The sequence below is a fragment of the Amblyraja radiata genome, chromosome 24 (genome assembly GCF_010909765.2).
Source record: "Amblyraja radiata isolate CabotCenter1 chromosome 24, sAmbRad1.1.pri, whole genome shotgun sequence".
Lineage (NCBI taxonomy): Eukaryota > Metazoa > Chordata > Chondrichthyes > Rajiformes > Rajidae > Amblyraja > Amblyraja radiata.
Window position 1 is genome coordinate 34,213,325 of NC_045979.1, and position 15,801 is coordinate 34,229,125.

General features: G+C 44.5%; 1 protein-coding gene across 1 annotated transcript in view; it reads left to right on the forward strand.

The window, feature by feature from the left end:
* LOC116987004 overlaps nucleotides 1–15,801 on the forward strand; it is a 248,236-nt gene that overhangs the window by 161,957 nt on the left and 70,478 nt on the right. The window contains exons 3-5 of the mRNA XM_033042886.1: nucleotides 1,172–1,492; nucleotides 12,716–13,036; nucleotides 15,262–15,582. Of these exons, the coding sequence (XP_032898777.1) occupies nucleotides 1,172–1,492; nucleotides 12,716–13,036; nucleotides 15,262–15,582 (963 nt within the window). The remainder of the gene's footprint in view (nucleotides 1–1,171; nucleotides 1,493–12,715; nucleotides 13,037–15,261; nucleotides 15,583–15,801) is intronic.

A 15,801-nucleotide genomic window follows, 5' to 3' on the forward strand; every position in this document is an offset into this window, starting at 1 on the left:
GTATGAAATATCACTCTGTCGGAGGTTTGCATTTCGACTCAAACTAATAATCCGACAGGTCAGTGAGAAACAAGTGTTGCTCGCGGTCTGAATACCCGGAGAATCATAAATGGGTCATCAGATGCAACATCTGTCCCTATACCTCCTCCGTCTACTCCGTCCAAAGATACCAACAGTCTTTTCGGGTGGCAGAGCTTCACGCGCATCTCCTCCAACGTCATCTCATATATCCGCTGTTCCAGGTGTAAATTGCAATGTTTCGCCGAGGCCAAGCTCAGCCTCGCCGATCATTTCGCAGGACGACTTGGCCAACGTTACTATGTGCACACAGCATCTAATTCGCCGACCTCTAACTGGATCGCACTACTAGCCACCTTTCCCTCTCCACCGCTTTCTGCTTTCGGAAGAGACTAATGCACTGATGGGGTGTTTGACTGTTGGTATCGTAGAATTGTGGCAAAGTTTCAGATTCAAGAAAGATTTTAAAAAAACTGCAGATGCTGGAAATCAGATGGCGCTGCTGTGTACTGGTACAGTGGCAGACATGGCAGTTCTGGCAGCTGGGAGGATGGAGAGACACAGAGACGTATAAATTTGGTAAAGTATGAGGAGAATGAGCTTTCTGATGGGTAATTTGTCTGTCGCTCTGAAATGTGGCATTGTCCTCATCTGCATTGGCCTATACCGCTGTCGATTTCCTTCATAATTGGACTCCTGCATACACAGTTTGATTTTGATTAGATTATTGGGCAGCTTCCTTGTTGCTTTCAATGTCCGACAGGGTTGCATTAACGATGCTGCCTTTTCTGCTGGAAATTCCTGAAATACAAAAGAGAATCCAAGATTGTCTGCTGATTCGTCTGACAATAACTCTTAACTCTTGAACATTTAAGAAAAATTACATGGATAGGTACATGAATAGGATAAGTTTAGAGTGTTAAGGGCCAAGCAAGGGCAGGTGAAACTAGTGTAGATTGGGCGTGTTGGTCAGTGCGGGCAAGTTAGACCGAAGGGCCTGTTTCTACGCTGTATGACTCTATGACTCTATGTAGATGGATGGGTCAGATTCCAAACTGGCGGCTCTGGCTAAGATAAAGAGAAGGTGGATATTGGCGAGTGTTTGCTTTTCAGATGTTCACTCAGTGTCTGACAGTTTGCTCCTTTCCCACAGAACCCGTCTCTGTTCCTGTGCTTCGATTTCTGTCACCAGCCAATGTCTCCTGTCGCGGGGGCTCCGTGACAGTGTCCTGTGAGTCGGTCCGGGGATCCCTTCCCATTAACAACAGCTGGTATGAAAATACCCCATCTGTGGATTCAAAGATCTCAGACAACAATACCCTGGATCTACATTGTCAATCATTCAAACACCAGCACCACCGATATTATTGCACAGCCTCAAATCAACGTGGATCAAAATCCAGTGAAATGGTCAACGTGTCCATCTCCAGCAGTGACGTGCCCTGCAGTTTCCTAGTGACAATAAACGACACTGGTAAGCAGTGGAGGGAATGGGGAGTAGAAGGGGGAGTGGGGGTGGTGTGGTTCATAAGATCACGTGATAGAAGCAGAAATAGACCATTCAAGCATGGTTGATCTATCTTCGCCTCTTCACCCCATCCTCTTTCCTTCTCCTCATCATCCCTGAAATCCATGCACGTTATATAATTAATTTATCAAGATTAAAATGATGGAATTATGGCCCATTTGTCAATAGTTGGTTGCTGGGCTCCAGAAATAGATTTCCCAGTGCTGGTGTAGGCCAGATTCCTGGCTAGAACTTCCTCTTATGCTTACACAGCATTAAACTATGTTTGCAGTGACATCAGTCCAAGCACATTCATTTTCCCACCACCATCTCCACATGACCGACAATCAAATGTGGGAAGGTAACAGTTATTATCCGTAAATGTGGCCACAGTTAACTCCTAGATGGCGGTATCAGATTTGGTCCACTGTGTTAATGTTGACCATTCAGTACTATCGATACTAATCCCATTTACCAGCACCTCGTCCATTGTGGCAATCCAGGTACCTCTATCTTCTCGGTTTAAAAATATTTCTTGATACTCTTGAAACATTCTGCTCCTTAACTTAACCATATGTTCTCCACTTTTACACATATCTGTCATGCAAAATGGTCCCCAAAATACCCTGTCTATGCTGCTCACAGTTTTGCACACCTGTAATAGGTTCCCTCTTCCTCACCTGTTCTGCATGGAATTTTATTAAACCCCTATCCAACCCTTCCCCATCACTGTAATGTTTCATCCCAAGCAATACTCCTCTCAAGTGAAATTGGGCCCTTTTGATTAGTTTGTGGATACATCGTGGAAGCAGGCTCTTCGGCCCACTGAGTACACAACGTCCAGTATTCACCAGTACACTAGTTCCATGGGGACAATTTACAGAAGCCAATTAACCAACAAACTTGCACGACTTCAGATTGGGGGAAATTGGAGAACTTGGAGAATACCCACGCGGTCACATGGAGGAAGTACAAATTCCATACAGACAGCAACCGTAGTCAGGATCGAACCCGTGCCTCTGGCGCTGTAACGCAGCAACTCTATCGCTGCGCCACCGTGCCGTCTACACCTGGAGCCAGAGTTGTTACGAGCACTCCTGCTTGTTATGATCACATCTCCCATTTGTTGCAAATCACACTGAAGAAGCATTATCCTGTCTGTTAAGCCTATCAACTCCTTTCATTGGAAATTCATACCTACTTGTTGAACTGCAAGTGAAAAGCAGTGAAACTGACTTTTATTACCTTGTTCCAACAGGTCATGAATATTCTTGTGGAAATTCGATAACATCCAATTACTCTGCAAGGTAAACCGCTCTGTTTCCAATGAACGTTACAATGTACTAATTGCTGGTGTTTTGATTGGGAATTCTTTAATTGGGAGAAAGTTGTGCCTTCCTTTCACTGGCATTAAGTGTGTGAGAGTATTGTTCTGAATGCACAGTGGCACAGCCTGTAGAGCCACAGTCTCACAACGCCACCACATAGATTCATTAGGTGCTGTCTGTGCGTGATCTGCATGTTTTGCCTTTAATTGTGTTGGTTTCATTTAAGTGCTTCAGTTTCCTCCCAGGTCCCAAAGATGTGCCAGTTGTAAATTGCCCCGTGTGTACAGGAAAGCGGTTGAATGGACGGTAATAGTATTTGGTGAGAAAGTGGGGGAAATAAAAATAGGATTGACACGGGAATCGTGTGAAAGCAGTTGACTGAAGGGCCAAATGGCGTGTGTCTATACTGTGTTTCTCTATGGGTCTTTGATCCAATTAACCCAAATATTAGGAAACATAATCAATAAAAGTGAGAACACTTTCTTATTTATCCTATTATAATGGAAATAGATCTGGCTTTCTATCACATTTTTGTGTGATATTTGCTTTAGGAATTAAGAACGTTAGTAAAAGGAACGCCGATATGACCGAACATTTAACCGATGTTTCGTGAACGGTTTCCCCATCCACACACCTACCGCGTTAATCCAAGTAATATCGAGGGTGTGAGATTAAGCATTATCATTTTAAATTAATTTTCTTAATTGGTCTCATCTGTTTCCATATTTATTGCCCCATCCCCCTTCCACCATTTGAATAGATCCTTTTTTATTATTCCTGTCTATCCATATGGATTTTATTATAAATTTCCTTGCAGCTGCATTTTCTTTCTTCCAGGGTATTACACTGTTCTTTGTATCCTTCCACATCCCCAGTTTCCCTGTCCAGTGACCCCCCAGTCTGAAGAAGGGTCTCGACCCAAATCCTCACGCATTCCTACTCTCCAGAGATGCTGCCTCTCCCGCTGTGTTTCTCCAGCAATTTGTGTCTATCTACTCTGTATTAACTGTATTTACTGCTCCATCTCTTGACTTATTTCTCTGTCTTCTCCAAATCCATTTAACGGTGTAATCTCTCATTCCCAGCCTTGCAGCCATGCCCCAGCAATGAGGTAGTAATTGGTGATCACGAGTTGCCACCCCCCCCCGCTCCACTTCACCAAGATTATGAAGCAAATAACAGGTAAATGTTTCAAAGATAAACCGTCTCGTTTTCTCCCAGTGATTCTGTATCTCTTGCCCTTTGCCCAGTTACATCTCATGGGAAGTGGGGCGCTGGATGCTCTTTCTCCTGCTTGTTCTCTGGAGTATCTCAACCGCGGTGTTCACAAGAGGCTCTAAGGTAGGTTTTATTGCCATCATGTTCATTAATTATAGGAGCAGAATTAGGCCATTCAGCTCATCATATCTAATCCGCCCCAATCACTGCTAATGTATACCTTCCCTCTCGATCCCGTTCCTGTGGCTTCTCCCCATAACCCTCGTCATCCTTAATTATCAAGAATATCAAAATATCCGCCTTAAAAATATCAATTGATTTGGATAGATACAAAAATGCTGGAGTAACTCAGCGGAACAGGCAGCATCTCAGGTGTGAATTGACTTGGCCTCCACAGCCTCCTGTGGCAATGAAATCCATAGATTCACTACCCTCTGCCCTAAGCAATCCCTTCTCTTCGCCGAATGTTTCCAAACGGTTTCCATTAATGCGTTCAAACATCCTGTCAATTGATAGAAACCAAAACCGTGCACGTTTTCATATCCTGAAGTTAAACCAAATCTCAATGTAGATGATATCACGAGGTTTTGTCAGGTTGTACGTGTGCAGGGTGGATTTCTGTGCCCGGTGTGGATTCTTTGGGGTCCATCTTCCAGACATCAATGTGTTGGGAGTGGTCGGGTCAAATAAAGCGTGGTTCCCGCTGTCAGTCAGTCTGATGACCTCACATTGTCTTTTGCAGAGACGCGATGAGCCAGAACCTCGCCATTCGGCCCACGAATTACAATGAAGACTCCTAGCTTGCATCAGCTTAATTTGTGTCACCTCTTCCAAGGTTTCTTTCGTCAGCTTCGAACTATTATTTTAACCTTAGCGTGGTTTCTGCTGTTCCTGAGTCTTATACTATATTAAACGCATACAGCTTCGTGGAAAATAATACTTTTTTCACTGATTAATGAATAATAATGCACCAGACTGCTTCTTAATAAATGGTTGTTGGCAAAAAATTGTTTGTCTAATTTGTTTTGTTGAGACTGCAACTTTAGTGATGAAGAACAGACTGCAATCTGACAGCTGGATAATCCTCCTGTTGCCAAACGTTAAAGGCGTTTAGGAAATACAATCAATTAATATTACACACCATGCTATCCCATAAGGACAAAACTATGCAACGAGTGTGTTCAGCCGATAAGCCTTATTTGTTTCTCCACAGATGCTGACTGAGGTGCTAAGCACACCGAACATCTGCGAATTTAATTTCCGATGTGCAACTAATGTTTAGATAGGAAGGAACTGATGATGCTGGTTTAAACTGAAGATGGACATAAATTAGCATAGAAACATAAAAACGTAGAAAATAGGTGCAGGAAGAGGCCATTCAGCCCTTCGAGCCAGCACCGCCATTCATTGTGATCATGGCGGATCGTCCCCTATCAATAACCCACGTCTGTCTTCTACCCATATCCATTGATTCTGCCTAGCCCCTAGAGCTCTATCTAACTCTCTCTTAAATCCATCCAGTGACATAGCCTCCACTGCCCTCTGTGGCAGGGAATTCCATAAATTCGTAACTCTCTGGGTGAAAAAGTTTTTTCTCACCTCAGTCTTAAATGACCTCCCCTTTATTCTACGACTGTTGCCCCTGGTTCTGGACTCACCCACACATTGGGAACATTTTTCATGCATCTAGCTTGTCCAGTCTTTTTATATTTTTATATGTTTCTATAAGATATCCCCTCATCCTTCTAAACTCCAGTGAATACAAGCCTAGTCTATTCAATCTTTCCTCATATGACAGTCCCGCCATCCCAGGGATCAATCTCCCGAATCCAGGCTGCACTGCTTCAATCACAAGGATGTCCTTCCTCAATTTAGGAGACCAAAAATGTACACAATACTCCAGATGTGGTCTCACCGGAGCCCTATACAACTGCAGAAGAACCTCTTTACTCCTATACTGAAATCGTCTTGTTATGAAGACCAAATTGCTAGGGTAACACAGCGTGACAGGCGGCATCTGTGGATAGATCAGGTAGATTTAGGCGGGTTGAGCGGCAGTGTTCAGCGAAACGATCACCGAGCCTGCGCTTGTTCTCGCTTCTCGGTGACCTACCTGATACCTCGGTCGCTAAATACTTTAACTACCCCTCCCATTCCCACACTGACATTTCTGTCCTGGCCATCCTCCATTGTCAGATTGAGTCCGAGCGCAAATTGGAGGAAGAGCACCTCATATTTCGTTCGGGCAGCTTACACCCCAGCAGTGTGAAACTGCCCCCCCCCCCCCCCCCACCCCACCCTCCCCACTTCTCCGATTAGTCTGACAGTGTCCATTTCTACATTTTCAATTGGATCTGCATATCCTTTGCCGGTGTTCACACCTTACAATTCCTTATCCAAGTATTTCCCTCTCCCCTGCCATCAGTCTGAAGAAAGGTCTCGACCCGAAACGTCACCCGTTCCTTTCATCCAGAGATGTTGCTTATACCCCTGAGTTACTCCAGCATCTTGTACAGCATACAACGGTATGCCTACTTTGAAGAAATTCCCTTAGTTCTTAGTATTACTGGGTCTTAGTGCTGCATTTGACACGGTCGACCACACCATATTACTAGATTACTATATTTTTTGTACACGATATTACTAGACCGATTTTAAAACTGGGTTGGACTTTCTGGCACAGTACTAAACTGGTTTGAATCCTACTTAAACAACAGGGACTAATTTTTATCAACAGGTAATTACACCTCAGAGCAGACAAATATGACATGCGGAGTTCCCCATTCTGGAGCCTCTTCTGTTTAACATGTACGTGCTCCCACTGTCTCAGATTATGGAAAACAACAAAATAAATTAACATAATTATGCAGACGACACACAAATGTACATCATATCACCAGGGGACTATGGACCAATCCGAATACCGAGTAAGTGCATCGAACAAATCAACGACTGGATGTGCCAAAACATTTTTATATTAAACAAAGACAAAACTGTGGTAGTTGTTTTTGGAGCCAAAAGGGAACGATTGAAACTCAATGCTCAACTTTAATCGGCAATGTTAAAAACCACGGACAAAGTCAGAATTCTTGGTGTAATCGTGGACTCAGGCCTGAATTTCAACAGCCACTTTAGGACAATTACTATGTCAGACTACTATCACCTTAAGAATATATCAAGGTTTAAGGACTTATGTTTCAGCAGGATTTGGAAAAACGTGTCCATGCATTTATCTTCAGTAGACTTGACTACTGTAATACTATCCTCACAGGTCTCACTAAAAAAATCGATTAGACAGCTGCAGTTGATTCAGAACGCTGCTGCTCTCTAAGACCAAGAAAGTAGATCTCAACACTCCAATTTTGAGCTGTTTATACCGGCTTCCATTCTGTCAAAGAATTGTTTTCAAAATATTACTGTTGGTTTATAAAGCACTGAATGGTCTAGGGCCAAAATACATTTCTGATCTTCTGCTACATTATGAACCATCCAGACCTCTGAGGCCGTCTGGGACAGGTCTGCTTTCTGTGCCCAGAGTCAGAGCTAAACATGGAGAAGCAGCGTTTAGTTTTTATGCAGCACGTATATGTAGCAAACTTCCTGAAAAATGCAGGTCCGCTCCAACTCTCAACCTTTTAAATCGGGTATGAAGCCTTTGCTATTTGACGTTGCTTTTAATTATTTTCAATTTTAATTAAATTAAATAATTATTAATTTCTAACACTGCACTGCAATTTTTATTCTTGTATTTTCTGCCTTATTCTATTTTAGCTTGTTTTTATTTTCTATGCCCTTTAATTACATTTTAATTGCTTCAGATTACTTTTTAATGCTTTGTGTAATGCACTTTGAATTGTCTTGTTGCTGAAATGTGCTATATGAATAAACATGCTTGCTTGCTTGCTAGGGTAGTGTTAATGTGCGGCGATCGCTGGTCAGTGTAGACTCGATGGGCTGAAGGGCCTGATTCCGCGCAGTATCTCTAAACTAAACTAAACTAAACTAGTGGAAAGTCTATTCTTGTGCAGACAAAATGGTTAAGTTGCAGCTTGCAAAGGGCGGGGTGTGAAACTGCAAATACATTGTGTTGCTTTCCTCAGTCTGACTTGTGACTGTAACCCCGCCCATGAAGGAACTGTGAAGGATGTTGTTTGGAAATAAGAAATGGTGACATGCAAATATGAAGTAACCGCCATAAAGTTCGGAACGATTCAAGGATTGCTTTGGGTAAAATGTCCCACTGACAAAGATAAACATTCTCCAAATATTAAGCGGGGTGGGGGAGGGGGGGTGGTGGGGGCGAGGAGATGAGACCAGAGGCTGCTTTGAACTCACAAACCCCCAGGTCAGGGATATCAGAGGGGTGCTCAATAGCCAGAGTTACTTGCAGATTCTGTGGTCACACTGATGCTGCCTGGCCGGTTCAAGTGGAGCTTGTTAATGGTCTAATCGGAGGAATGATCTTGAATTGGAGATTTTCCCCACTGCAAGACATCCCAAAGTACCTCACAGATAGTGAGAGATAATCGGTCAGAGATGCCACAGATGGACCCAAAATACTGGATCAAATCAGCGGAACAGGCAGCATCACTGGAGGGAAAGAACGGGTGCCATTTCGGATCGATGCCACTGTTGTTTTTAGCGATGGGTGCTGACTTGGAATGTATTTTAATCTAACAGCAGGACAAATTTGTTCAAACAGTCATTTATTTCTTTACACTGAATTGTTCTGCAGTGCTGACACTTTTTCGCGCTGCTGAAACAGTATCTCTGAACCGCATCTTGCGAGCAGCTCGCTGTAACACTGTTTGCTGAGCAGTGTTTGCAGAAGTCATGGGTCAATGGGGAATGAAGACATAATGTAATTGTTTTGCTGCATCGTCGGTTCCTCTGCAGTGTTTTTAGTTGGGCAAGTAAACCGGAAATAGATCCCAACAAAAGATCCTTTACTGATGGTCGCTAACGCTCAGCTAACATCAGTTGCGGACACATCGGTGTGTTACACCGATACCACGTGATGCACAACATTGCCATTGATGTACACAACCCGAATAAACTGCACTGTTCCCCTGTAAAACAACACACCCAGAACGATAGCCCGCAGCAGATTTTAGGATATATTATAATGCAACTAGTTGCCTACAGAATGAAATCGTTGCAAGCGGATGTACACAATCAGCCAATAGAATGCACATGAACATAACTGATAATTTATTAGCTCTGCGTTGCAAAGAATACAAGTTAACAATTCAATTCACCGTGCATATTCTACCTTGCTTTAACTTCACTAAGTGTATCACTTCACCCTTGTTTGAGTTACATTACACATGTCAGTTACATTCCACATCCCGCTTTCCCAGCTGATCTCCATCCTGTGGTAAATCTAGACAAACTCCTTCACAGTCCACAACACCATTAATTGTCATTTACAAAACATGAATATCATGACAATAGTGTTTCAAAGTTGGAATTAAATAGTTGATGTAGAGAGAAGAGGCTCAAACTACAATTAACCTCAGCTGATTTCGGGTCAAAAGCCCCTACTTCCTAACGCCAGTTTCCTGTTTTGCCCCTTGTCACCAGCAATATGCCAAAACAAAAGTTCCAATGATTATATTTTTGATCTGCCGATCCACTTACAAAATCATCAAGAGGGAATGATCCGGAAGTGTACACATCTTAGAAGTATCTACTCTTCTAAATGTCGTATTTTAACCAGCGTATCATTGTTTACATGAAGGGTCCCGACCCGAAACGTCACCTATCTATTTTCTCCAGGGGTGCTGCCTGGCCCGCAGAGTTGCTCCTATCACTATTCAGCGTTCACAGACTCTGAGTACAGAGATAACCGCCGCTCCATCCTTATGGATACATCATACTTGACGAAGTGGCTGAAGCAGCTGCAATACCAACGTGTATCGGGCACTTGGACAGGTCCATGGATAGGGAAGGTTTGGGGAGATATGGATCAAATTTTACCAACTTAGATGAGCATATTGGTTTAACGCGTTGGGGAGAAGGGCCTGTTTCCCGCTGTATGACTCTGTGATCATCTGACCCAACTATTTGCTAAGTATAACCCTGAGCCTTTCACACTGAACGTGTCGAGCTGCTACTGGCTCGCTGTGGTTCACGATCTGACTTCCTGTTCCCTTCTTCCTCATTGCTATTTGAAAGATGCGGTTGTATCTGAGAGCTCAGAGCTGAGCGACAGGCAGAAAAGTGCTGGCCTTCTTCCTATGGATAAAACAATGTGGATTTCCATTCTTCTCATCTCCGCGCTACCCGGTGAGTGAAAGCCAGATCTTGATATTCCAATGATCAATGTTAGTTGGGGTCCCGTGCACCCTTTCCACAGCAGAGATGGTTGGTGTGTGTGTAGACGTGTAATGGGGCAGATGGAAGTCAGTGCATTGTGGTGATGGATTTGAATTCACATTTGAATATAGTATTACAAATTACACATTTGAATATAGTATTTGTATTAGTACATGAATCACTAAAAGTTAGTATGCAGGTGCAGCAAGCAATCAGGAAGACCAATGGAGTTTTGGCCTTTATTGCTAGGGGGATTGAGTATAAAAACACGGAGGTCTTGCTGCAGCTGTACACAGTATTAGTGAGACCACATTTGGAATACTGTGTACAGTTCTGGGGTCCATACTTAAGAAAGGATGTACTAGCCCTGGAGGCAGTGCAGCGAAGGTTTACAAGATTAATTCCTGCAATGAGGGGATTGACATATGAGGAAAGGTTAAGTAGGCTGGAACTCTACTCTTTGGAGTTTAGAAGAATGAGAGGCGATCTCATTGAAACATATAAGATCGTGAGGGGCCTTGATCGGGTGGATGCACCGAGGATGTTCCCAATGATCGGGGAAACTAGAACTAGGGGACATAGTTGCAGAATAAGGGGGGGCTCTTTTAAAACTGAGATGAGGAAGAACTTCTTCACCCAGAGGGTGGTTAATTTATGGAATTCACTGCCCCAGGGAGCAGTGGAAGCAGAAACTTTAAATATATTTAAGACTAAAATAGATGGTTTTTTAGCTGCCAAGGGGATAAGGGGCTACGGGGAGAGGGCAGGGATATGGACCTAGGTATGGTTAGTATAGTAAGACCTGAGTGATCTCCTGGACAAGTGTCGATCGCCTGGATTGGGGTCGGAGAGGAATTTCCCGGATTTTTTTCCCGAATTGGACCTGGGTTTTTATCCGGTTTTTTGCCTCCCCCAGGAGATCGCGAGGTTCTTGGGGTGGAGAGGGGTGATAGCGGTATAAAGGGGAGGGTAGTGTCTTGTGTTCTGTGTCTTGTGTCTACTGTTTGTGGGTAAGTGTGTCTGTTTAGTGTTCAGCCATGAGCGAATGGCGGTGCGGGCTCGACGGACCTGGTGGTCTACTCTCGCACCTACTTTCTATGTTTCCTACTTTCTATGTAATATATAGACTTTGTTCGAGTATTGATGAAAGGCATAAAATAGCGAATAAATTTGGAGCAGATACTCCAAGACACCTGGACCAAAGAACAGAGGTTCCAACATCACCAGGAAGTTAATTCTACACTAACAAAATGTGTTTAAAACTGAGATGGAAGTCACGATTGTGGACTCACTGTGTCAGTTCAAATATTCCCTGCATTTGTCCAACTCAACTCTGTCGTAAACCCAACAATTCCCCGGAGTCTAAAACTGAACCACGATCCTCGCTCTATCCACCCACTCCCAAATCTCTCTCCATCCTCTCTCCCGTCCGCGGCACAGTCGTGCTGAAAGGTCCAAGGAGAGCCGGGGTCATTGGGAGTAGAACCTGTCCCAGATGACCAGCGGGTTCCAAATTCAGTTTAGTTTATTGTCACGTGTACCGAGGTAGAGTGTTTTTGTTGCGAGCTAACTCAGCCAGCAGAAAGACAATCCATGACTGTTATCGATCCTCTTACAGTGCATAGATACATGAAAAGGAAATAACGTTTAGTGTAAGGTAAAGTCAGCAAAGTCCGATCAAGGGTAGTCCGAGGATCATCAGAGAGGTAGATGGGAGTTCAGCACTGCTCTCTGTTTGTGCTAGGATGATTGAGATGCCTGATAACAGCTGGGATGAAACTGTCCCTGAATCTGGCGGTGTGCGTTTTCACGCTAGTAACGCTCTCCAGTAAGGGACCCGCTTTATTGTAACTCGTCCGTCCTCTGTCCTCAGTCAGGGCGTTGTAAAGGCGGTGAATGTCTAAACACGGGTCCGGCCCAGTGTCGGTTGAGAGATGAATGTTGGCAGCGCAGCCGGCGGCACCGCCAATGAAATAGCAAAGCGGGGTCTTTCTGTGGGGAGAGATGCCGGGCACCGCCTGGGATTGTTGAAAGGCAGCTCCTGCAACACTGCCGCGCTCTCTCAGTACCGCACTGCGATCCCAGCCCAGTTTCTGCTCAGGGATCTGGAGTGGGAAGTGAACCCTAATTGTACTGATCCGGGGACAGAACACTGACACATCTGGTACAATAACTGCACTGCCTGCACTTCAGACCAGAGACATTGGCCGTGAAGCAATATGACACATCATGGAACCATTTAAGTTTTCTTTCGTGTAATCTTCAAAATGTATCTATTTCCATTAAACAGTTCATTTGCTCTCCATCTGAAACTTTCTCCCCTCAGTTTCAGGGGCTATGTGGGGAGAGAGGTATGTAAGAGGAGTTGTGGGAAGAGCGATCACAATCGATTGTCACTATGAAGAATATTACCGCTCAGACACAAAATACTGGTGCAATGGGTGGACTATCCACTGTAAAGTTTTAGTGGATACAAATGGACAACACGGATGGAGTGGAAGAATGTCAATCACTGATAACCCGTCACGAGGAATATTTACTGTGACTGTGGAGGATCTTCAGTCTGGAGAATCAGGATGGTACAAATGTGGAATTGATCAAGATGGCACGGATCCATTCTTTAACGTACATCTCCAAGTATCTGACGGTACGTTTCGCAGCGATTGACTTGAAGTCTCCACTGAAATGCCCGATCCATGTTTTCTCCGGGAAGTGTCACTTCAAGTGGGATGCTCAGCACATTTCCCTGCCTCTGAACTGTAAAATAAATTGCCACTCTGTCAGAGGTTTGCATTCCCACTCAAACTAATGATCCGACAGATACAGATCAGTGAGAAACAAGTGTTGCTCATGGACTGAACACCCGGAGAATCATAAACAGGGAATGTGTCCCCAGAACTCAACAGACTGCGTACAGTGCTCCCGGAGCAGAGCAGCCCGCTCCCGCCCCCACCTCAGAGATCAGTCACTTCCTCCCCACATCGCACTCTCTCTCTCCCTCTGCCCCGTCAATGCGCCCCCACCCCCAGCAGCTACTGTCCACTCATAGCTCGGCTACCAGCCAGCCTCTCCACCCGGTCATTTCCCTGGTGGTAAGGAGAATAATTCATCTTTCGCCCCATCAGCCGTCGCACACAGCATATAATCCTCCAACATTTTCGCCACTTCCATCGGAATCCCACAACTAGCCACATATTTCCATCTCCACCGCTTTCTCCTCTCCGAATAGACCGTTCCCTGATGCAACACCTGGCCCCATACCTCCTCTGTTCACTCCGTCTAAGGACTCCAACAGTCTTTTCGGGTGAAGCAGAGGTTCACTGGCATCTTCTCTAAACTCTTCTATTATACCGGCTGTTCCAGGTGTGAACAAGATGGGAGACCAAGCGCAGACTCTGCGATCGTTTCGCTTGAACAACTCCGCTCAGTCTGCCTCGGCCTACGCTAATTCCCGTTTGCTAAACACTAACTCCCCCTCCCATTCCCAAACTTACCTTTCTGTCCTGGACCTCTTCCACTGTCAGAGTGAGGCCAAACGTAAATTGGAGGAACAGCGCCTCATATTTCGCTTGGGCAGCTTACAACCCAGCGGTTTACATATTGACTTCTCAAACTTCAAGTAACCGTTGTTTTACCCCTGTCTCAATCCCACCCTAGTTCTCCATTTAGATTCACTGTCCTCTTCGTTATATTTTACTGATTGTATGCCTCGTTGTCACCTTCCCTTCGTCTGACAATGATCCATTCTGCATTTCCGTTTAATATTGTCAGCTTTTAGCATTTATTTTCACTCCTTACTCTTCCATTACTCTTCTGTCACCCTCAACACGACTCTCAGGCTGAAGAAGGGTCTCGATCCGATTCTTCACCCGTTCCTTCTCTCGAGAGATGCTGCCTGCTCCGCTATGATACTCCAGCCTTGTGTGTCTAGCTTAAATGGATCGTTATTAGTTTTCGCCTTTAAATTCCAAGGCATTGAATAGGGTTTTTGTCACGCTGGTCTTCAACAGTGAGAACATTCAGAACATAATTTGAGATAATATGCTTCAGTCGTGCAGATGTTGAGTCCACATTTTGGGAATTGTGTTCAGCTCTAGTCCCTCAGCTCCAAGAAAAGGTGGAGGTGGACAGCGTGCAGAAAGGTTTTAGGGCGACGCTGCCTGGACAGGATGTGATTAACGCAGGGAGCGATTGGACAAACTCATACTTCATTCCTTGGTGTGGAAATGATTGAGCGAGGAACTTATAGAAATGTATCCATCACGAGAAGCATGTTCATTTTCCCACGATGTGTGGGATGAGGAAGTGGAGGACGGACGTAATGGGAACTATTTAAAGAGGGGAGAATAGCAAGGTGTCACTTACTGTAATGACATGTTTTGTACAGATGAGTGGCCGAAGCTGAACACAATTCGCCCAAGTTCGACCTCAACAACATATGTACAACTGAAACATAACATCCCAACCTGTTCTGAGGGACAACATTCGCTACACATTGGGTGATATTTATATGGAACCTGCTGCCAGAGGAAGTTGTTGAGGCAGTCAGACTAACAGCACTTAAAATACATTTTAGGACAGTTGCGTAGACTGGGATCATTGCGAGTGATAAAGGAGACACGTGGACATATGGAAATGGCCTAGAAAGACATGTTGGTCGGCATGAATGAGCTGTTGTGATGGGCATCTTTCGTTGCTCTATAACTCTAACCTTCTTCAGTTGGTGGGCTTCGCACACTCACAGAGATGTAGATGAGCCGGTGAGATATCAACCTAACGATTCGGGCTGAGATAAAGGGCTGCTGAGATTTAGCATGTGTTTTGTTTTTAACTGTTCATACAGGTGACTGAATGTTTGCTCCAATCCCACAGAACCCGTGTCTGCTCCTGTGCTCAGATATCTGTCACCAGCAAATGCCTCACGTCTCGGAGGCTCTGTGTCAGTGTCGTGTGAGTCTGTCCGTGGATCCCTTCCCATTCATTACACATGGAGTGAGAAGAACGAGCATTGGGTTTCAACGATCTTGTCTGGCAATCAACTGGATCTGAGTTGTGAAATCCTCGGAGGTCAACACCGTCAATATTACTGCACAGCCTCAAATAATCGTGGATCAAAGCCCAGTGAAATAGTCAACGTGAAAGTCTTCAAAGGAGCAGGAACGTGCAGTTATGTGACAGAAATGAACAATGCAGGTAAGTGTTATTTTCTCGTAGGAATATTGTTTCACAATTCCTCTCGTGTTATTGGGGCTGCTGCTTTTCACCTTGTGGTGATGTTCGTGGGTTTCTAGGTATTTGCAGGCAGCATCATTGCAGCCACCGTGAGCTCATGTTTTAAAATGTGGGAGTTGTTTGGGGAACCGGCAAATTATTGCCTGTTGCTTTCACCTGGGAGGTGTTGACCTTCAAAAG